Source organism: Podarcis gaigeae (assembly GCF_964106915.1).
Source record: "Podarcis gaigeae genome assembly, chromosome: 4".
NCBI lineage: Eukaryota > Metazoa > Chordata > Lepidosauria > Squamata > Lacertidae > Podarcis > Podarcis gaigeae.
In genome coordinates, this window is record NC_139677.1 from 29,325,787 (window position 1) to 29,348,454 (window position 22,668).

The window sequence follows — 22,668 nt, forward strand, 5'->3', positions numbered from 1 at the left end:
TTTATTTAGGGATTTAATTTATATACCACAAATACTGCTTTTTAATATAAGTACAATATAATACAGTTGTAATTATGTAACTGCTGGTGTTCATGAACTGAATGGCATGCTGTGCTGTCAAAACTTTTACTAAAATGGCCTCTAGTTAAACTTCTCCAAAGTATAAAATCATGCAAAATCTACATCCTATATGATACAACCAGTACAATAATTGAAGCCAATATCCTACAAACAGCCTGGGCTATCTTCTGAATTTCTTCTTGCAGTGTCCATGAGTCAGCCATCATTTTCTTGAAGCAGAAGTAGTGATTCCTGTTTCGTCAGTGGCATCCCACCACGACTATCGAAACCAGTGACAGTGTGCACAGTTATTGGCCAAAATGTCTTCATTACCTGATGCAGTTCAGACTGCAAACTTATTAAGTCCACTGAGAAGAGTCTATGGTTAGGAAGCTTTACGTTTTCCTCCTGTGACTACTGGTCGTGCGTATTCCACAAAATCGTCTATTAGAACTGGCCATGCTCCTAAAAAAAAAAAAAAGTTAAACAGCTTTGAGTCAAAACCTCTGAATGTTTAAAAAGCGATGCATTTATCTTTGCACACATGTTCACAGCTCAGATTTTATTCATATGAAATCTTCTAGAGGGAAGCCAAGTTGCATAGCCAAGTGCAAATTACAAAATGCTTCAACTACATTTTAGGGTCAACATTATTTTGCAGCACACACACGCACTTCGCCTAGTGGACACACAGGGCGAATGTTTATGGACATTATTACTTCAGCACCACACCATTTAATTTTGAATATCTACATCAGTTACCTTCTTCGTCGTAGTTTGACATATCATCTGCAATCATATTTCCAAAGTCTAAAAGAAGATTCCAAGTATCTTTGGGGATTGATCTTTTATGATGCTCCTACACAAGAAAAATAAGCTGGTATAAACTATTTTTAGATTTTCTCACAAATTTTGTAAAATCTCAGCTGGGCCCAACATCTGAGTAAAAAGTCATAAGGTCAGCAGATCAATCCCAAACCTGGCTTGGGAGCAGCAGATCCACTGCTGCACCCAAAAGCCCTGCTGCTTAGGCCAGAGATGGTGGAAGGGAGGGCGTGTTTATCTTCTCTTTTTTGCTTTGCCAGATTTGATGTGCCCAAGGACCAGGCCCCTTCGGGGATCCATGGGGCTTTGGATCAAGTGCATCCAAAGCTACTAATGCCTCTCTCACACTTATCAGGGTTTTCTGCTGCCAACCTCCAGAAGGAGCTTATCACCTCCTTGGAGAAAGCTGACATATTCACTGCGACAGAACCCCTGCCAGCAGCATTCTTTTCTGCCAGGACACTAACACACCATCCTGAACCCCCTTCCCCATCGGGGAGAGTAGGACCGAGCTCTAAGTTTGTTGCGCTGTAAATGCTTAATATGCAAAGGTAAAGACTTAAGATGCCTCTATGGACTTCCAATATTGTACTTACCAATAAAAATTTATTCCAAAGATCTAGAAATTTAAATCTCCCTGATAAAACTAAATTCCAATATGCGATTGCCATTTCTAGATCTGAAATACATAAGCATAACATACAATATATAATCATATGAAAGATGTTGTGCTCTAAGCCAATATAGAATGAGTAATTTTTAAACCATTATAAAAAAAATTACCAGTATAGGTTTGGAGAGATCCTTTGGTGATTCTACAGTAAAGCCTTGGTGTTTGTATGTGTGTGGCACTAGTCCTAAACATGGAAGACTTGCTTTTAAAAACACTTTTTTTTTGTATTCATTGTTTACCACTTTAGGTTTTGAAAGAATAAAATACCTCTGGCATAAGAACAAAGCAATACAACTCATTGAGGGGGGAAAAGTTGAAAGATTTCAAGTTATTAACTTTTAGCAAAACACATAATTATCCAGTACTAATTTCCAAATGTGATTTAACCTGCGACTCTGAGTGATTATACCAAAATAACGTGTGTGGCCAGGAGAATAACCTTGTTTGAACATCAATAATGTTTCAGTTTACGTAAGATGCAAAGGCAACAATTCTTCATTTATAATTATTATAAGCTAATCTTATGTATGTTTAACTCAGAAAAATTTCCCATTGAACTAAGAAACAGAAACAGCATTGTAGCCTTACCTTGGGCTTTGTTACAACTAGGTTTATCAGAAGTCAATGACATTTTGATGCAAATGATCAGTGTTGGTCATAGATAGCCAGGGGTTTGGCTACTTCCAAACCTCATTTATGGAGTAAGTTAGGCTCCCTCCATTTAAACCTGTTTCCCCCTCCAAACCACCACCCACTAAGACAACATGAGAACCGAATTTAATTCTGTACTGTATTTGCTTCTCATATTGCTTCTTCTGAGGTTTATATTACTAATTCTAGCTTTGACCATTCCCAGTTTTGGCTGCAAGAAAAGGCTGGATTAGCAACAACAAAACTACAGTTTTTGTTCCTAGAGCAAGAACACTAATATTTCCTTCTCAAGATAGTACACATTATCTTGTTTGCCCTCCAGTGTACGATCTTCATAGCTACTGTGTCTGAGCCACAAAGATAAAACTAGCATTCCTTTGGTGTGGTAGATAAATTTAAAGACACATTAAAACAAAACTTAGAACCAGATTATCTTCATCCATGTGTACTCATGATAATGGTGAAATACAGAAAAGTAAAGTATATAAGTCATAATAAAGCATATAAGTCATATTTAGAAAAGACTATTGCAACCCACATTTAACTTCTTATTCAAATGTGCTATACTGTTGTTCTGACAACATTAAACATAAATTAGTTCTGCATTCCCCTGTAGACCTGCAGGTATAGGGAGGTATATAAATTTAATTAATTAATTAATTAATTAATTAATTATAGTATAATCCAAATTCAGGAGCACGCCTAGTGAATAAATTTGCTCACACCAATGTGTGTTCCCCCTCCCAAAAGAATTTGCATATGGAAACACACACCTAGCAACATTTGAAAAAAGGTTGCCAACGTTAGCAGGTCTAGCCTCCTAAGTGTAGATGAGGTACAGTCATACCTCATGTTACGTTTACTTCATGTTAGATTTTTTCAGGTTGCGTCTCGCAGCGACCCGGAAGTACAGGAAAGGGTTACTTTTGGGTTTCACCACTCAAGCATTTGCAGTAGTGCTAAATCATGCTTCGCGCATGCGCACGAGCGCCAAATCACACTGCGCACCTCCGGAACAGATCCCATTAGCAACCAGAGGTACCACTGTATCTGTATTAGCAATAACAACAGAACAACACTTTCTGGAGATTGTGCAATAGCTACAATCAATTTGGGTACGAACATCCTTTAAAACATTCCTGTATCTCTGAAAAAATACCCTCATATGCTACTCTAATGGAACATATGAACAACTGCAGTTCTAAGATGATTCTTGGCATATAATGTCATTTTTCATGAAGCTAATGTGGTCATAAACACATTAGTCTTATTGTACAAAAGGGTCTTAATGTACACATCTCCCATTTGTGTTAATTAGAACAAACATTATTTTTGCAGGCTTACTTCCTTACTTAAAGGTTTCTTAGATAGCAGTTTACTACTACTACTATTGCTGGAAGTGACCATTTTAGGTGTGTCTGATATGTGCGTGACAGCACAGACGTGCATTGCACCGAACCTGGAAGTCTCCCCAAAAGATTCTCAGGCAACCTTTCCCTGAAATTGTTTGCAGAGAGTAGTTGCAACAAAACTGTACAGTGGTACCTCGGGTTACATACGCTTCAAGTTACAGACTCTGCTAAGCCAGAAATAATACCTCGGGTTAAGAACTTTGCTTCAGGATGAGAACAGAAATCGTGCTCCGACGGTGTGGCAGCAGCGGGAGGCCCCATTAGCTAAAGTGGTGCTTCAGGTTAAGAACAGTTTCAGGTTAAGAACGGACCTCTGGAACGAATTAAGTACGTAACCAGAGGTACCACTGTAATCTAAAGATAATGCTACTTAAATTGAAGCCACAACTGTACATCTGAACTTTCTAGCTGAAGATGAAAACTTGGGGAAGGGAACTGATTACAGAAAGAACATTAATTGATTTTTATCTTCAACTTAAAAAAACCGCACAACATAACTCACCTAAACCTTTTTGTCCAGGGTTCTTAGCAAAGTTAAAGGTAAACTGATAAAAATCTTTAAACTTCATTGGATCCTTTAATTCTTGTTCCAGCCTTGGCAAAAGGGTTTTTAGCTTGTCCGTAGTATCGCACCTGGTGAAAATATTACATTCTTTTTATAACAAAAAACCCTACAGTTTAAATACACCAACAAAAACATGACAAATATGCTCCCACTGTTCAAGATAAAATACATTCTTTATTAAAAGAGTGTAATCATCTTTATTAAAAAGTTTTTATATACAAGGCAAGGATCAGCGTTAGACTAACTGGCATGATAATTTAAGATTTTAACAGAACTAGTGACTATGAATTATTCCACAATTCTTCATTAAAGTGCTGTGGCTGGGATGCAAAAAAACCCTGCACAACTGCTTTATTTATTTTCATTTTCACCCTGCCTCTAGGCCACAAAATATGCATTTAAAACTGCTAAAAATCAATAAAATGTTATTAAAACCATTTAATAGCAGGACAGAACTACATGAACACCAATCAGCATTTACCATGGTAACATGAATATTGGATTGTAACATTTGTACAGGAAAAAAATGGCAGATGGAGGAATGTTTAAGTATTCTCTTTAGCCTGTTAGTTGTCTCCAGGTCCACATTAGCATTCTGAGACAAATACTTGGTTAACTTTATATATTATTTTTACCCTGCATTTCATCATCATCATCACCTTGTATGCCACTTTTGACCAAAATTGTGCCCTGAGTAGTCTCCGATGTATCAAATGAGTGATAAGAATAACAATTTTTTAAAAAACCCTCAGGTAGAATCATAATGTTTATAAATAAATACCAAAATATCCATTCAACAATATATAAAAATATAAATAAAATAAGCTGACTGCTTAAAAACACAAACAGGAGGAATAATACCTAACATAGAAATAAAACAGTAGTACTTTACTACTATTTTCACCACAGGAAGACTCAAAGTAGCATATGAGATTAAAAATAAAACACAAAAACAACCCAGCAATTTAATACAGCAGCAGATAAAAAGCAACCAGCTATTCTCCACCTAAGCTATTTTTGGTGATGGTTAAGCTCAGCCTTCCTTGGCAATGCCCAAGCAAAGGTTTGCTACAGCACTGATAAAAACTGATGTCAAATTGGCAACCCTCCTCCAGCAGGCTACTTGACTTAAGCCAGAATTTTTAGGTCCAATAGGACTTACTTAGCAGCATGAATGTCTAGTTGAAACAGCTCTACTAGGAACAATCAGCAATATACAAGTCTGGGGAAAGGCTACACCCAGAGCCTTCACCCCTTTGTCATCAGGCACTACAGACACCCTAGCTGTCCATGTGCGGAGATACTGTCTTCCAGCACCTCTAAAAGGTAAAAGGTATAGGATCCCTGACAGTTGTCCAGTCGCAGAAAACTCTGGGGTTGCGGTGCTCATCTTGCTTTACAGGCCAAGGGAGCTGGCGTTTGTCCGCAGACAGTTTCTTCCGGGTCATGTGGTCAGCATGACTAAGCTGCTTCTGGCACAATGGAACACTGAAACCAGAGCAGCACACGGAAACACCGTTTACCTTCCTGCCGGAGCGGTACCTATTTATCTACTTGCACTTTTTTGGCGTGCTTTCAAACTGCTAGGTTGGCTACTTCCTCCTAATTCTTTCATTCATTTCTGCTTCATTCTTGCACCATGCATAGAAGATCTACTTCATGTATTATGATCCTGTATTTATTTTAACTCCTGTTTTAAATGTTAAATTCTACATCTGTGGGAAAGTGTGAGAGCTCAAAAACCATTCAAGGTCTCACTGCCCCAGGGCAACAAAGGAAAATAAATTCAAGCAAGCCTTATGAAAAAAATATAAAATCTAATTACTAAACAAAACAAAAACATCAAATTTTGTCTATCTTGTGATAAACTAATTGCATGGGTAAGAATGGGAGAATTTTTGACCTTTTTTTGTCAACAAAGCCAAATATATGTTTAGTGACTTCAAATGACATTTTAAAAAACATTTGGTCACATGTTTGAAAGAGGCAAGAGGACATTAGAATCATTGTGAGAAGATGAGGAGGATGAAAGCACATGCTAGTGAGCAAGTACTGAGAGAAGCATGTGCTACTGAGAAAGATGAGCCTGAGCATTGTCATCTTAGACATTTTTATGTGTTACATAACAGGAAGAAATGAACTGTCTTGCTCTGGTTCTGTGGAGGAGCTAATGGAGCAAGGCAGTTGTCACAGCACCATGGAGAGCTCCTAGTGAGCAATGTATTTCAAAAGGGGTTGAAAGTGAACTGGGACGTTTGGGGTGTCTGTTTCCAGCCACCTCTCCTAGGCTCCACCCTGTTTTGGAAAACTATACAGAATCATATATTTGTAGAGTTGGAAGGGACTCCAAAGAACATCTAGTCCAACTCCTTGCAATGCAGGATTCACAACACGAGGTTCCCCCATCCAAATTGAAACCATAAGGGACCCTGATTAGCTTTTCAAATGTGCTAGTATTTTTATTGCTGCACCACTAAAGGACCAACTCTTAAATGGGTCACACCTCTAGCTGGAGGTCTTCTGTGTTCCACGACACTTCAACTAAATCCAAAAGAGCCATAAATATGGTCTTCTTAACTGAAGGTGTCAGGGAAGAGTTAGAAGTTTCCAGTTTACCAGAGGGAGAAAGCATTCCCCAAGGGGGGGAGGGGAGCAGTGAATCTAACAGAAGAGAACAGGAGGAACAACAGGGAGGGACCGGCTGTTCTCAGGAAAGGCAAGGGTTAAGTTCTAGCTCAGATTCGGAGGAGAGGAGATACAAGCCAGCTATAGCCAGGAGGTTAGAAAAAAGAGCGGGGAAACAAAGGGAAGGGAGCGTTCGACATTTTGGCGTTCGACATTTTGAGAGTGGCTGGTCATGGAGAAGCAGAGCTCAGAAGGTATCTGAAATAAGTGACTCTGAGGAATAATATTTAAGAACCGTTTATAAGATTGTTTTGTTAATACGCAATAAAAAGTTTTATAAAAGAACAAGAAGCGTTTGTGTGGTGATCTGAAGAGGACAACGACCAGTCCTGACAGAAGGGAACAGACTAGAAGGACTGGGGAACGAAATTGTCCCTACTAGGAAAAGCTCCAACTCTAGAAATTCACATACATCTAATGAAACCATGTGCATGGCTAAGAGCATCTTTGGGTAGTTTTTACTAGGACAGTTCCCACAGTGAACTAGCAAAGCCAATGTTTGATGTGTCTACAGTTAGCTATAGGAGATTGAGCAGCAAATGAATGCTACGCAAAAAGCTCTGGATACATGCACAGTTTGTCTGATAACAAATAGTTTCTCTGGACCACAACTCAGGCTATATGTGTATAAATAAGACATGTGTGATTAAATAATACAGTTGTTCAGTATGCACATCTTTGAAATATTTCAGAAAGTTCCTTTTGGTCTACTAAGAACATTTTGAAGTCCTATTAAAGAAAGGCATACTCACCCCAGTTCTGTCATGCCATCTACAAATTCTTTTTTGCTGAATTCACACTGCGTGGCTGCCCTAAATTTCCATGCTATGACCAAAACACTGATACTAGCAGGGTCCAAGCTTAAATCATCACAAAACTGTTGAATCCCATCAATGCCAATTTTATTCTCATCTTGCGGATCTGTATATAGGGGAGGAAAGAATGTTATATTTTTTCATGAAGAATCACAGTTCAAAGAATTGTAGCTCTTTAACCATCAGAAAACATCCCGCTATTCCATTTTTCACAAAACCGAGGGGGCCGGGGCTCATGCACACCATGGGGCGTGGTGACGTTGCACGGCCACGGCCCCCTCAATCATGAGGGCAGAGCAGAGCACCTGCCTAGATCTGCAATCCACAAAGTTTTTAAGTTAAAGCACTTGAAGCCAAGTGGTCAAAAACCTTAAATCCAAGTACTCTAGCTTAACCCACCTACAGATGCGGCTGTAAACACACAGCTTTAATCCAAGAAACTTCTAGACATACTTCTGTTTTCTGTGTCTGATATGAAAGCAATTTCAGACTTTAAAGAAGCTCACTCCTGTTGTCTTCTTTACACTTAAATGTTTCATATGACAGAATGGAATTACATGAAGTTACAAAATTCAACTGGGTTGTGAATCTAAACCAGGTATCCTCCATCTGAACAACATGATGTCCTCCAGACATTGTTTTACTAGGACTCTCATAATCCCTGGCCTGTCTGGAACTGATGGGAGTTGTAATACAACAGCTAGAGGGCACTACATTTTTTCTATCCAATCTAAACTACACACCTTAACCTTACTAACCAACAAGACCATCCTCTCTGATTTTCTTTAAAATTGAGTTCCAAAATTTAAATAAATAGTATGTCAACATTTTATAGTACAGTATATGTTGAAATTTCAAAGAAAGACAGTCTTACTTTTAAAATTCCAACTGAAGAGTTGTAATGATATTTAAAATAGACCTTTGTACTGGATGTGTTTCACATCTCCATAAATCTCTTAAGGGCTTGAAAAACAGATGATTGCTGTAAGAGGTTATTAGACAATCATACACACAAGAACAGATTTTCTAACTTAAATTCTATGGATCACTCTAGTCGTTCATTCATCTCTCTGAGAGCCTGCTTTTGAAGCAGTTAACTACAGGTGCAAATGAAATGTCCTCTTCAAGTCTGCTTCTGTTTAAAGTCCGTATAATACTAATAAAGGACAATAAGCTACCTTGAGCTCTCCAATTTTCTGTATATGCTTAGTGGAAATGTGATCTACAACTCTGCCATTTGTGACATAGTTGTTTTTTTTTTACAAGTAAAACTAATAACGTCTTTCAGACACCAACATATTATTGTAACACATTTCATTGGAGCTGTCAGCGGATTAAAGTATTTTGGTTTGTTAACAATCTGTCTTTTAACCAATTGTTTAAGTAAATTTGCATATTACCCAAACATCAGTACGTTCTGAGATAAAGTTTAGCAAATGATTGCTTACTGAAGACTGAGTAAGCTATCAAGCAATTTAGAAGAAAAGACCATATTCAATCTCTTACAATAGTACAATAGAAGTGTTAACACCAGACATTAAAATCCCAGAATCCTGGAAATTGTAGTTTGTTACAGGTGCTGAGAGTTGTTCGACCTCTATTCCCTTCTCAGAACTAAAATTCCCAGAGTTCCATGGGAAGAGGGATTGAGCGCTGTTCCTCTGCTAACAGGGAGGTTTAACAATCAGATTGCATTCATAGTACTGGGAGACACTATTAAACTTTAAAGCTCAAGAACTGATAAACATTACACTGAAAGTGGCAAGGATTCAAGGCTGGGTGAAAAATCTTACAGATTTGAACCTCCAAAGGTCAGTGACTGATTTATTTTTATTTTTTAAAAAGCTTTATAGGGACAAACCTATGGCAAGATATGCCACTTATGATACAGATCTCCTGTTCAGTCAGGTTGAGATGGCATAAAGTCCCCAGCCCTGGTTCAGTCAAGATACACTGGTGTACCTTGCACATCGCAGCTCAGCCAGTTGAGCTATGGCTGGTATACATCCCCAAAAAGGGGTGTTATGGGGCTAAGTTCACTGAAGTGCAGCAGGAGCAGGAATGAGGGAGCAATGCAGCCATGACCTCTTCTGCAGGAGCTTGCACACTGGGCCATGTTTTAGCTTTGTATTACTTGTGAAAGAGAGCACAGAATATAAATCTAAGCAAATTACAGATTTAAATATAAATACTTCAACAGTGATGGTCTCACATAGAACTGCAAAAAATTAAGTATGTTTTCACTCCTTCACTGGATACTAATCCTTTTTTAAGAAATTCATATTGTTCTACCTCCCAATTTGTGATGAACATAACATACAGGCAAAGACCAATTTGCGTGCATCCAATTGACATGCGACTGGATGCACTGCATCGACCTGGAAAACAGAATGAACCGGGGTGTAACGTGCTTATGTGCACTCTGCCATTGTGCACGATTACCCAGAATGCAACACCCATGTAAATTGGGGGTTGCCTGTACAATAATAAAATACAGACAACCCCAAGTGTGCACGGGGGTTGTGTTCTGGGTGATCACGCATGTTAGCAGAGTGCACATAAGTCCCACCCCTACTTTCAAAGGAGTTGTTGGCATCTGTCCTTCTCAAAGAGACAATGGAGTGCAACTCCAAGGGTGGAGTCAAACCACTGTGTTAACTGCACCGGTGACTTCCCCAGGGTGCAAGCCTGAGCAGTGTGTATGGAGGCCCTGGGCTGCCCAGATGACAGGACCCACTCAGCCTCACTGATGTGGTCCAAAGGGAAGCGGAGCAATGCATTTGGCAACAGCCTGGCTGCAGGAGTTGCCCGAAGGAGGTGTACAAGATGCCATCTAACCATTTTAGGGACTCTGCTCTGGATTTGTGTAGGGTTTGCTCCTTAGTTTTTTCTTCTCTTGAAGATATTTAGCATGGCAGCCGAGGTTTAGGATCAGCTTTCTTCTAGATGGGCTACCTTCCCAGGTTCACAAGTCCCATCTGCCTCTCACTTCCCTCTAGCATGGGTAGGCAAAATAAGGCCCGGGGGCCAGATCCAGCCCAATTGCCTTCTAAATCCGGCCAGTGAACAGTCCGGGAATCAGCATGTTTTTACATGAGTAGAATGTGTGCTTTTATTCAAAATGCATCTTTTATTCAAAATGCATGCTCTGCAGAATGAGGGGGCAGAATTGGGATCATTGGATTGACCCTGCAGCTGCACCCAAAACGTGCTGATTATCTCACTACGTTACCCCTCCCACCCTTGGTAACCAGCAATGACCTATTGCACTGGGAAGGCCAGAGAGCAACACAGCCCTACCCATATGACCCTGCTAGCTACAGCTATATATAGCACTTAATATACTGCTAGTACATCTCACACATACAAATTTAAGCAGCTAGATTGCTTTTCCTTTTCCTGGATTTGCAGTTACAGTGTTTTCAATTTTAAAATAGAATTATGTCATATTGAATGGCAAAGATAAAGTAGGGGGGAGAGCTTTATACTTGTCATTATTACAATAGTAATAATGGTTGTCATTATTACAATAGTCTATATAGAGATCATTAGAACAGACTTCTACATTCACATTTAGTTTACAGCCTGATACTATGCATGTTTACCCAGAACCAAATGCACTGAATTCAATGGGTGTCGCTTCCAAGTAGATATGTTCAGGATTACAGATTCCCCAAACCCCAAAGATTTAGGCAAAAGCTGAAACCAAGTCCAAATGAAATAATGAAAAAATAAACCTTACCTTTGTACCTGTTATACAATTGTTCTAATTTCTTTCTGTCTATTGAAATTTTCATGGATTCTTTGTAGTACAAGTCTGGGTTCTGGAAGTAGTTGTCTGTTGCCACTTCTAGTTTCCACTCATTCTGCATTAAACAGTATATAGCAGTCCTTTCACCAGCCTGGGTAACTGCCATAAACTGGCGGACCTTGTCCTTCTGAGACGATTTAAGTTTATGCTTTGGGATGCAAAAGAAGCAGGAAAGCCAATGAAGCTAATCCAGTCGTTTGTTTCAGAATTCTACTATAACTGCCTATCTTTTAAAAGGGTTTACTTCTCTTGTTGGGTAACAAATTTCACTCCAGAATAACCCAAAGATATCCTTGTTCTTCTGTAGTTAAAGACAGCACTCTCTTCTGAAAACTGAAATGACAGCATCTATATGTACATTTTTAACAAACAAACAAAATTCTGAGTGCAATTCATTTCAGTCTTAGCATTACAATTCTAGATACATCAGCTTTCCTCATTAGAATATCCAGTTTTATCTACACAGTAGCTATTCATTAAGGGCGCCAAATCTTTAGTCAAGTAACTTTTAAGTAGTGGTGTTATGATAAACCTAAGAACAAAACTGTGCCCTTATAAAGCATGAAACGACATGTACCATATATTCAAGGGTCTAAAAAAACTGAAGATACAATCCTTTACACATTTACTTGGGAGTTAAGTTGCATTAAAACGAATGAGCTACTTGAAAGCAAACATGCATAGGATTGCACTTAGTTGCAATATCAGTGGAGATATATAATCATGATAAAAATCAGAAGCCGGCATTCTAAAAGTATTGCTTCAGGTTAGAAACCAAAATAAATAATAAATAAATGTGTCATCCAAAAACACAGTAACATGAAGTCACTTTAACAGTACATTCCTATTGCATTAATGTTTCATTTGCATTTCTTTACTGCCAGTACAGTCTTGAAATATCTCTCAGTAAGATGAACACAGTTGTGATATTTTGTGTCACCATTCATGATGGCATTTTCTTTATAAAATCCTCTTAGCATATGAAACTGCACGACCAAAACTACAGCAAGACTTCTCTCCTATTCTAAAGAAGCCCCATGTAAAAAAATGTTTGTGAAAGAGTCCTGAGAACCACCACATTGGAAAATAAATCCAAGTAAAACATGGCTCCTGTATCCTTACTTGCCAGCCAATTTCAAGATCCAGGAATTCAAGGTTTTATCATTGAAGTAAAGAGAGGCTTGCTTGTTTCACTTTTTGGGATAATGTGAGAAGCTGAGCTTTCACAGGCAAGAATATTGAATAATAATAAAAAAAGCAAGCAAGCAGTTTATTGAACCTGAATCAGGGTTTTTTATTTTTTAAATACATTTATTCTGATTCTAATTTGAGATCCTCATTTAAACTCGGCTTTCTCTCCAAATAAACCACTCATTATCATACCTAGCAGGAGACGAATGAGGGGAAATTGAGCGATGCCAGATCCTAACAGAGTGTGTGTGGGAACGATTTGGTCTTAGGAGCGCAAAAGGAAGGAGGGAAGATGCACCTTAGCGGCTCACGGGCAACTCATTCACCTGCGGCTCCTTGCCCCCCAAGGGACAGCTCACTCCGGCCTATATCCCCCCTGTAAAAACTCCTCTCCCCAGAGCCGCTCACAGAACAGGTCGAGGAAGTGCGGGTGGGAAGAGAGGGAAGAAAGGCAAAGAGAGAAGTATAGCTTTGGGGCCGGTCTGTAAGAAGCGGGACAAAATCGGTGTGTGTGTGTATATGTGAGTGAGTGAGAGAGAGAGTGAGGTCGTCAGGCTGCAGCACCCTGCCAGCTTCTCCCCTGCCCAAAAAAGGGAAAGGTACGTGGTGGAGTTAGTGGTGGTGAGAGCCCGTCAGCCAGCCGTGGTGGCAGTAAGTCCTGTACTTGCGGTGCTTCTGCTATTAGCTTCGCCCCCAAGAATCCCATTACACGCACGCACGCACAAAAGAACAACCCCCCTTCATTCACACGAGACGCACACCCGTGTGTGCGGGTTAGTGTTACAGGATCGCCTCGGGGCTTGGAGAGCTTCAATGACGGGGAAGGAGATTGGGGGGGGGGGAGAGAGAGGAAGGCAGACAGGGTTAAGTCTCAAAAGAGCCTTTGCCGCCCCCCACCTCTCCAAAAGAAAGCCGGCCGCCTCGTGACCTTCCTTGACTGAGGCGCCAGCAGACGCGAGAGACCTAAAGGGGAAAGAGAGCAAGGTCGCTCGCTGCGCTGCACTTTGCCCTCAGGCGGCAGCCCGGCGGGAGGAGCTTTTATTCCGCTGCTTCCTCCTTCAGCTCGCGGAAGCGGGAAGGGGGGGGGGCTGTTATTAACAACCGGTGCAGTTTTTCTCTCTCCTCTCCCTCTCCACTCACCTCCCCCCCCCCCCGCCGTGCGCAACCTACCATTTTATCAGCGGCGCTTTCAACCAACTTCACTATCCAGCGCCAGCGCTGTTGCTGCCGCCGCCGCCGCTACGGCGTCCTCCTGCGCACGCGCGTACCGGGCGGCCTCTCTCTCTCTCTCTCTCTCTCCCCCCCCCCTCCCTCTCGACCCTCAACCGCCTGCCATCGCCTAGGATCTTCTTCGGAAACTCCCGCCCCCGAGTTGTGTTCTTTCCCGCGGTTCCAATACTAAAATGTGCGACGCTACCGCGCCCGTGAGGTAGAGCTGGGGGAATCGTGCAAGGCCCGACAAAAGCGAGAAGGGGAAGGAGGAACTACGTTACCCATGGTGCACTCCGCTCTCAACCGGCTGCTGCCGTAGATGTGTAATAGTAGACTCATGCGAAGCGTCTCACTTCTGGGCTAAGTTTTTGTTCGCTTGCTTCGAGCGTCACAAGGGAGACAAAAAACTGGAGAAACTCGGGATTCCCCGTCCCCTGTAACTGGGCAACAGCAAGTCCTCTACAAAGGATTTATTTTCTTTTTAGCGCTGGTCTTACCGTGGTTTTTAAAAAAGTTATTATTATTAATAAGTGGGCAATGCACTCGTATGCAGCTTGTTGAAGCACAAGACTTCTGCATGCAGTTCAGTGCTGCATTTGGGCTGAGAGGAGATCTAAGGTGGGGACTGTTTTTTTTGCCGTAACCTGGAAAGGTCCAGCCTCCTTTTTTAACTTGCAGTATTATAGATGGGGATGCTGAGGCCAGTTTGCATTTACAGTCTCAAAAATATCCCTCGTACAAAAACACCATGTTGCAACAAGATAATCCCGCCCTCAGATCAGTTCAGCGCAGAACTGCATGTAGAAGCCCAGATTTGAAGGCAGGCTACGACGGCTGTTTTGGTACAGTCAATGCAATTCTAAGAATTCCCACCCACATTTCCCACACAAAATAAGAGCCGAGTCGAAAATAACATGCCCTTTGCTGTTACCTTCTGTTTCTGGCTAGTCATACTGCTGCTCAGGAGCAGCTATACCCAAATACTGCCTTTCCCCATTGTTTTTCTACCGACGCCTTCCCCTTCGGTCATATAGTGAAGCGGCCAAAAAGAGCGTCAAAGGAAACCAGGAAGTCCCACCCACTATTGTAGCTCTATAATATCTTACCTCTATGGCCGATGCGAGCGTGGGAGGGGTGGAGTGGGAATTTTATACTTCCCACAATGCACCGCAACGGAGGCGGTTGCGATTACTGTACCCCTTTCTCTCTCTACTGTACATGTATATATAAACAACCCCGTTCACTACATTTCCCACAGCCCACCAGGAGGACTACATTTCCCACAAGGCGTTAAAAAAGAAACGAAAGCGAGGGAAAGCGCCGGCGAGTCGCTCTGCTGTGCTCCTTCAAGCTGAGAGAAGCCGAGTGGTTGTTTTTGACGGGTGAGGTAATGGCAGGGGGTTCGTTATGGAGAGGGGGCGGAGCCCTCCGTTCTGGTTGGCTGAGGGCGGGGCGCGAGCTTGGCTAGGCGGCTCCTCCGAGGGATTCGATTGGTCACCTGAGAGAACGAGGAAGGGAGGCGGCGTGGAGGTGAGGAGGATGGGGACGTGGCTCGGCTTCTCCGGCGGTGGCTCGGCTGCGGTGGGACCTTCCCGTGCAGGTGAGGCGATGCGAGGTGGGGTAGAGTGGGGGGGGGGGGAGAGAGGAAGAGCTATGTCGTTCGTCACCACCACCCCGCTTCTTTCCCTCACTTTCCAGTCAGCCCTGACGGGACTGAGGGATCCAGGTTTGAAATGAAAGAAGGAAGAGGCTCCGAAACTGGATCCTGAATCGCCTTCGGCGGCCCACCCTCGCGCGTGATCTCATGACACGGTTCATGCACACGATTTGAGTGGCAGTGTCCATCAACTTCAGAGCCGGGGGTCTTTTAGACCCATGGGGCTGGACCCCCCCTCCAAAAAAAATCAAGTAAATGTGGCTGGGGAAACTCAGCCAGATGGGCGGGGTATAAATAATAAATTATTATTATTGTTATTATAAAATAAAATAAATATAACTGACTGACCAGTTGCGTCACAGATAACTTGGTTCTGCCTTTCCTAACATCATGCCTGCCCCCCCCAAAAAAATCATGGTTACACCCAAGCCTGGACCCCTCCAATGTTTTATTGGACGGGGGCCCTGAAGTGACCTCAGCCCCAGAAGTTGGTTCCTAAGGTGGCGTCATAAAGGAAGCAGTGCTGGACTTGAGTTTGTTGTTGGTTATTTTGAGTATGGGACCAGAGAGTGGTGGTTAGCGAGTTGGATCCTTCCCCCAAAAAAGAGGGGTGGGGTGGTGGTGGTGGCTTCTTCCTCTCCCTCCCTCCCCCCCCACCAAATCTCCACCATTTGTTACATCTTTAGCACCAAGGGAATAATGGTGTGTCTTGCTGCTCTCCCTGCTGCTGGACATGCCCTGCCCTTTAAAGCAAGCGGCATTGGGAGCTTGGGAAGTGGACGCTGCTTTTTCCTTCCAATGGACGGAAAGGATATACACCTTTATGCACCTTGGTCAGGGCAGATGTAAATGGCCTGCTATAACTAGTGTTTAATGACCGTTTCATAAACGCCTTTCCTGGGATAGATGTTCTCCCATATATATGTAAGTAGTTGGTGGCAGCAGCAATCAAGGTCATCAGACCTTGGGACCCTGGGGTCCATAGATGTTTGAAGGGGATGCTGAATTGAGTCATAGCTCCAGCACAATCCTTACCCTTCTTCCTCTTTTCCCAGTATTTAGTGAATTAAGTATTATGGAAGTAAGGAATGTGATCTTACTGTGAGGAATAAGTCTTGCTTGGGAGTACCTGAAAACCTGGAGCTATCCTTGACAGGATTGATGGATCTGAAGTCTTAATGGCTACCCACTGCTGTTTAACACACTTGGCAGGGCACTTGAGCACAAATTTGCATGTCCTTATTTCATATGTATAGATGCCTCTGGGAAATTAAGACAGTGGGTACATTGGGATCTCACCAACACTATGATCCACCATCTTATCATCAAAGTAAAACAACAACAGGTTTTTTGGGGAAGAGCAAACAGCAGGAGATCAAGGAGCTGCCCCAGAGTTCCAAAACTCAGATCTCCAGACCACTCCATAACAATATGGATTTGCAGCATCACATATTCCTGGTTATTGTACAGAACAAAGCCATGCCACAGCCCTTGACTTTAATGGGTTTACGGTCTATGTAGACCAGAGAGATTTGGAAAGGAAGAGGTCAGGAAAATGTTCACTATTGTTGACTGCGAGAAGGAAGTTGCTTGACAAGTAGAGAGCATGAGGTGTTGCAGGGAAAAGGAGGAGCACAATAACAAAAGCAATGGAGGTGGGAGAAGTCTAGGTTAGTTACTAGGAAATTAAAATATTGTAATCAATTGTACTTTATTTTATTCATTTAACAATATTTGAATACTGCTTGATTATAATAAAAAACCTCTCAGTAAGTAGCCATTTTACTTTTTGTTTTGAAATGCAGAGTTGGGAATCATCATTTATTGTCCATATAAGAAGATCAAGCAACCATTCCATTAGTGAAAATTAATTGAAGAGTATTTGATATAATTCAAGGAAAATATATTAAAATATTTTTCAGTAGAACCTCTTTCCATCTTGATAGATGTTAGCTTGTGCTATGTTTTGGACAAAAAGCAGACCAAGACAGAATATGTTTTTCATAAAAAGCAATGTAACCTTGAAGAAAGAAGAATGTGCAGTGCTTAAGGTATTTTCATCTCCTGGTTTCTGGAATTTGAATTCATATTTGTTTCAGTGGTTCAGCAGTATACTAAGAATGACAGCTAATATTTATTAATTGAGCACACTGCATATATATTTGAGATGCAAAAAGCATATAATGGAAAGTTTGGCATAATTTCTGACTGCTTTCCTATGATTGGTAATAATTGGACCATGAAGGTAACTGGATTTATTTCCTTATGGGTGTTGGCTTCATTGTTTTGCTGTCAACTAATAACACCTGTGGAACATGAAGATATAGTGAAACATGCAATAAAACTGCATCGTGGTAGAGGAGTTGCTGCTACACAGAGGAAACAATGGCTTGTAGAAAACTGCAGAAAGCTATCTGGACTCCTGCGTCAAAAGAATGTGGTTCTCAACAAACTAAAAAGTGCAATAAGAGCAGTAGAAAAGGACTCGGGGCTGTCACTTGCAGAAAGAACTTTTCAGGTCCACACATTTGAAATTTTTCAAAAGGAGCTGAATGAAAGTGAAAATTCTGTATTTCAAGCAATCTACGGACTCCAAAGAGCTTTACAAGGTGATTATAAAGATGTTGTGAACATGAAGGAAAGTAGTCGGCAGAGATTGGAAGCTTTGAGGGAAGCAGCAATAAAGGTTAGTTCTCTTTGCAGCTGAAAATTTAATGTTATAAAACTAAAGGATGTCAAGGTAGCTACCACCTATAGACAGGTTTCAACAAAGTATTAGGTTGGTTTCAACAAACTTGCTGGCTGTGCTTGGTGGAGAAGGGGGAATCACACCCATCACATTAATTCTGAGATAATGGTTTGCTTAGGGCAATATCTGGTGTTATACTCTGAGTAGACCTATTAAGTCTGTTTATTCCAGTGGCTCTATTCCGAGTATGATCAACATTGGGTATTGCCTTTAGGGCCAAAGTTGCAAAAAAAGCCAATGTGTGTAGAATTCCCCATATTATCAGTGGTCATATTTGGGCCATAGATGCTATGCAAATGGCACATCTATGTATGATGCCCAGACAGGACAGAAACTCATGATTGATTGGGCAGGCTGCTGCATACTCCACAACCAAAAATTCCCAGTAACTGACCCATAGTGAGTTATGACATTCAGTAGTAAGAACTACTATTCCACTTTCAAATGCAATATTAAGTGTCAAGTTCTTGTTCCATCTGTCCAAATAGTAGACAAAATATTTCTCAAACACGTTCGGTCCTATCATTTGTTAGGTTTATAAGCCTTTGATAGAAGCAAACTTCATTAGCTCTTGACAAGGTGGCCAAAGCCCCTATGTTAAATCATCCAGAATTAAAAATCTGCTACTTTCACTGTTTCTGGGCAAGGAGATGCCTTTCTTAAGCAAGGAAAGAAGTGCATGCATGCCCATAAAAGTTGTTATGACAGCAGAGGATATACAATCAGTGAGACTGCTCCTTTGTCATTGTCATTGGAACTCCTTTTCCAGCAGTGTGGTCATGAGAAGGGGTGGCTGCAGAATGACAATAACCACATAATGAAATGAGAAGATAAATATTGGCTTGCATTTTTATACCTAGAGAGATGTTACGTTGTACCTTATAGTTCCCCATAAAATCACTGGTGATGTTGAGTAAATTGCTATATTTCACCCTTAAGATATGTATGTCATCTTGTACTTCCTAAGGGAAAAGTGGGATATAAATATATAACAGTTAATAAATAATGGCTACTGAAAGGAGTAAACACTCTGCATATGTTGACTGTCCTTATTATAAAATGGCCTTTTAAGGATTTCATTCCAGCTTTATTGAGGATCTAGAGCTGAAAGGCAATTTAAGGACCTCAGGAAGCTCTTTGTATGAAGTATTTGTTCTGCAGCTTTTAAAAAGTTTTGTAAGAACTTTGACAAAATGAAATGTTCATCTTGTGAATGTCAGCTTTGAAAAAATATCTTAGAATTTTTCTTATGAATTCTAACAGGAAGAAACAGAATATGTTGAACTTCTAGCAGCAGAGAAACACCAGGCTGAAGCCCTGAAAAACATGCAGCATCAAAATAAAAGTTTATCCATTCTTGATGAGATTCTTGAAGATGTAAGAAAAGCAGCTGATAGGCTTGAAGAGGAAATAGGAGAGCATGCCTTTGATGACAACAAGTCAGTAAGTTTATCTAGAGAGGGATTTTTATAGCGATTGAGTTCTGCTACTTACTATCTTATATAACAATTTATCAAAAGTATTCTTATTAAGTATTTTTATGTTATGTTCTCCAGTTAAGTGGCATATTGGCAGAATAAATAAGAAGACTTTCATTTCTTCTTGTTGCAATATAAATTCTAATTTGAAATCCAATGCAATGGGGAGGATTCCAAGACACCAACTGCATGTTTTCTTCAGTGGTGAGAGGCGAGAAATACATAGTAGCTTGTAGGTTAACCACATTACTGTAGAAATTAAAAGTAGCAAAACTAGAAACTTTTAGAATAAAAAATGCCAATGTAACAGATACACAAGATTGATATCTCGGACCTAGAGGTTATTAAGGCAATACAAACAATTTATAAAAATTGAAATCCTGGTGTTGTAAGAATAGACAGGATTACTGCAACGCTTTATATGCAGGGCTGCCTCTGAAGACTGTTTGGAAGCTTCAGCTGGTACAGAATTCAGCAGCTAGGTTGCTCACTGGGGCAAAAGGGTTTTAGCATATTAAACCGATCCTGGCTTCCGGGCCCAATTCAAAGTGTTGGGTTTTACCTATGAAGCCTTAAACAGCTCAGGACTGCAATACTTCAAGGACCATCTCTCTCCATAAAAACCACATTGGAGAGGTACCTATGGATGTTTCTTCAGCCACAATCAGAAGGCTTCCAGGGCCAGATCTCTGCCCACAGAGAGGGAGGTCCACACTGTTCTGTGACCTCTGAGGATACCCTCTGAGATATTAGGATTGCTTGCTCATTATTATTATTTCCTTTTAAACTCTAAAAACAAACAAAAAATGGCATAATAAATAGATGACAATAATGAAAAACCTTTGCTTCCTTGATAGGTGAGGGGAGTGAATTTTGAAGCTGTTTTAAGAGTAGAAGAAGATGAAGCAGATAGTAAAAGAAATATTTCAAAACGGGTAGTAGAAGATGATTTGGGTCTAAGCATGCTTATTGATTCCCAAAACAATCAGTACATACTTACTAAGCCCAGAGACTCTACCATTCCACGTGCGGATCATCATTTTATAAAGGTAATGTATAAAAATAGGGCTGAGCATATTAATAAAACTTAATAAAAATTAAAAGTGAGTATTGTCTGTATACTTACATTTCAAAGACAGAAATATAAACAACAATTATGAACATATCATAAGTTATTTGCCAATACCAGTTTGCAATCGTGTTATATCCGGGTGTCAGGACCTTTTTATTGCTGTCATATCTTAAAATACTACTGGGTTTTCCAAAATTAAAAATGCTGTTATTGAAACCTGGAAAAAATGGCAGAAAATAATGAATATTAATTTCCTCTATTTCTGAGAATTCAAAATTGTGACTTTAGGTGCTACATTGCACTGCACTAGCTTATATGATTATCTCAAGATCATTCTTTTATCTGAAATACTGTGAAGCATCTTCTTAGACTTTGACTTGGATGGTTGTTATAGACATTATTCAACCACAAACTTGTGTTTGCCACCAGGAGTACCCTCAACAGGATGATAATTGCCATATACAATGTAGCTATTTGATGTAGATATCACTCTGCCTTAACTGAAAGAGACTTCTAGATAGGCTCCATTATTAAACACGTCAACCTTTTTACAGTCCCATTATATATATATGAGAAGTCTGAGTTCTGGTACTAAAAGTAGTATAAAATACTACTATGATCGCTCCATCTGCTTTTAATGCAGAAAAAATTATAGGATGGCTCTATGGCTCCAAGTACGGGACGCAGGTGGCGCTGTGGGTTAAAGCCTCAGCGCCTAGGACTTGCCGATCGAAAGGTCGGCGGTTCGAATCCCTGCGGCGGGGTGCACTCCCGCTGCTCGGTCCCAGCGCCTGCCAACCTAGCAGTTCGAAAGCACCTCCGGGTGCAAGTAGATAAATAGGGACCGCTTACCAGCGGGAAGGTAAACGGCGTTTCCGTGTGCAGCTCTGGCTCACCAGATGCAGCTTTGTCACGCTGGCCACGTGACCCGGAAGTGTCTCCGGACAGCGCTGGCCCCTGGCCTCTTGAGTGAGATGGGCGCACAACCCCAGAGTCTGTCAAGACTGGCCCGTACGGGCAGGGGTACCTTTACCTTTACCTTTTATGGCTCCAAGTCAAAGCTCTTTCCCATCACCCTCATTTTTGCGGAAGCTGGGTTTATTTTTGAGTTACCCTTGACCAGGCATAGGCAACCTCGGCCCTCCAGATTTTTTGGGACTACAATTCCCATCATCCCTGACCACTGGCCCTGTTAGCTAGGGACCATGGGAGTTGTAGTCCAAAAACATCTGGAGGGCCGAGGTTGCCTATGCCTGCCCTTGACACTAAAGGCAGCAGGGAAGTCCTTGCTCATATAGGAGCTCCTGCGTATGCAAGAGCTTCCGATCTGAGCTCTGTGCGCCATAACTACAGCAGCTGTTCTTATAGAGCTGTACTGGGTTAGATTTTAGTGACAGCTGGTATAAAAAATGAATGTAGAATTTGTGATCTGATTCCATTCACAGCTATGGGGAAAAAATTAAACCCAAATAAGAATGTGATATGCCCCATAAATGCACCCTGGGCTGCTCATCCAGCTCACAAATGAAACGGAATTGTTGTGAAACCAGTACCAACAAAGGGCAATATTAGTTGTGGTTTTTTTCCTAGAGAGAAAGGTGTCGGAATGCACATCCCTCAGCAGAACCCACCTCAGAGATCCTCTTGGGGGTGGGGGAGATCCTTCCCAGCCAGAGGCTTGTTGAGGCTGCTCACCTGAGGCAAGGGGAGCTTTCCACACCGCAGCTGACCAGCTTAATGGCCCCCCTCCCCAAGCACCTCTCCGACTCAGCTGAAGTGTGGAGCGGCTTCTGTGCCTCAGCTGACCAGCTT

The 22,668-nt window shown here is 41.3% G+C and overlaps 2 protein-coding genes and 1 long non-coding RNA gene across 15 annotated transcripts in view; 1 reads left to right on the top strand and 2 right to left on the bottom strand.

Annotated features, from left to right (window-relative positions):
* DCUN1D2 (defective in cullin neddylation 1 domain containing 2) lies at positions 1-15,151 on the bottom strand. Of its 10 annotated transcripts, none has more exons than XM_083735681.1 (7): positions 15,007-15,151; positions 11,429-11,830; positions 7,624-7,792; positions 4,124-4,254; positions 1,482-1,564; positions 823-919; positions 1-525 (listed from the first exon to the last, which is right to left on the bottom strand). In XM_083735681.1, exons 2-7 carry the CDS (start codon positions 11,601-11,603, stop codon positions 446-448), a joined length of 735 nt encoding a protein of 244 aa, XP_083591807.1. In that variant the 5' UTR covers positions 11,604-11,830; positions 15,007-15,151; the 3' UTR covers positions 1-445. The 10 variants fall into 10 exon arrangements, with proteins under 10 accessions (XP_083591807.1, XP_083591809.1, XP_083591800.1 ...); XM_083735683.1 differs by having other exon boundaries at positions 11,429-11,645; positions 15,007-15,148; XM_083735674.1 differs by lacking the exon at positions 15,007-15,151 and adding an exon at positions 14,832-14,960 and having other exon boundaries at positions 11,429-11,645.
* Positions 15,075-22,668, top strand: part of TMCO3 (transmembrane and coiled-coil domains 3) — a 22,640-nt gene continuing 15,046 nt past the window's right edge. For 2 of the 4 annotated variants that reach the window (XR_014563495.1, XM_083735526.1), the window contains exons 1-4: positions 15,398-15,500; positions 17,363-18,243; positions 19,570-19,749; positions 20,642-20,833. Coding sequence is in view for 2 of the 4 variants with exons in the window: in XM_083735526.1 (XP_083591652.1) it covers positions 17,725-18,243; positions 19,570-19,749; positions 20,642-20,833 (891 nt within the window). In the remaining 2 variants the exon portion in view is untranslated. Of the gene's footprint in view, positions 15,501-17,362; positions 18,244-19,569; positions 19,750-20,641; positions 20,834-22,668 lie in introns of all 4 variants that reach the window. The other 2 variants (XM_083735527.1, XR_014563494.1) reach the window with 2 other exon arrangements.
* The window catches only part of LOC310843151, a 4,682-nt gene continuing 1,227 nt past the window's right edge, over positions 19,214-22,668 (bottom strand). The window contains exon 2 of the long non-coding RNA XR_014563537.1: positions 19,214-20,573. This is a non-coding gene — a long non-coding RNA (uncharacterized lncRNA). The remainder of the gene's footprint in view (positions 20,574-22,668) is intronic.

Bases quoted from the DNA above. Each gene is read 5' to 3' on its own strand.
- DCUN1D2 (XM_083735674.1), bottom strand. From the start codon at position 14,852: ATGACTAGCCAGAAACAGAAG. The intron at 7,793-11,428 runs GTAAGGTTTATT...CCCTATATACAG, and splicing joins ATTGTATAACAGGTACAAAG to ATCCGCAAGATGAGAATAAA. The intron at 526-822 runs GTAACTGATGTA...TTTTTTTTTTAG, and splicing joins GTCAAACTACGACGAAGAAG to GAGCATGGCCAGTTCTAATA.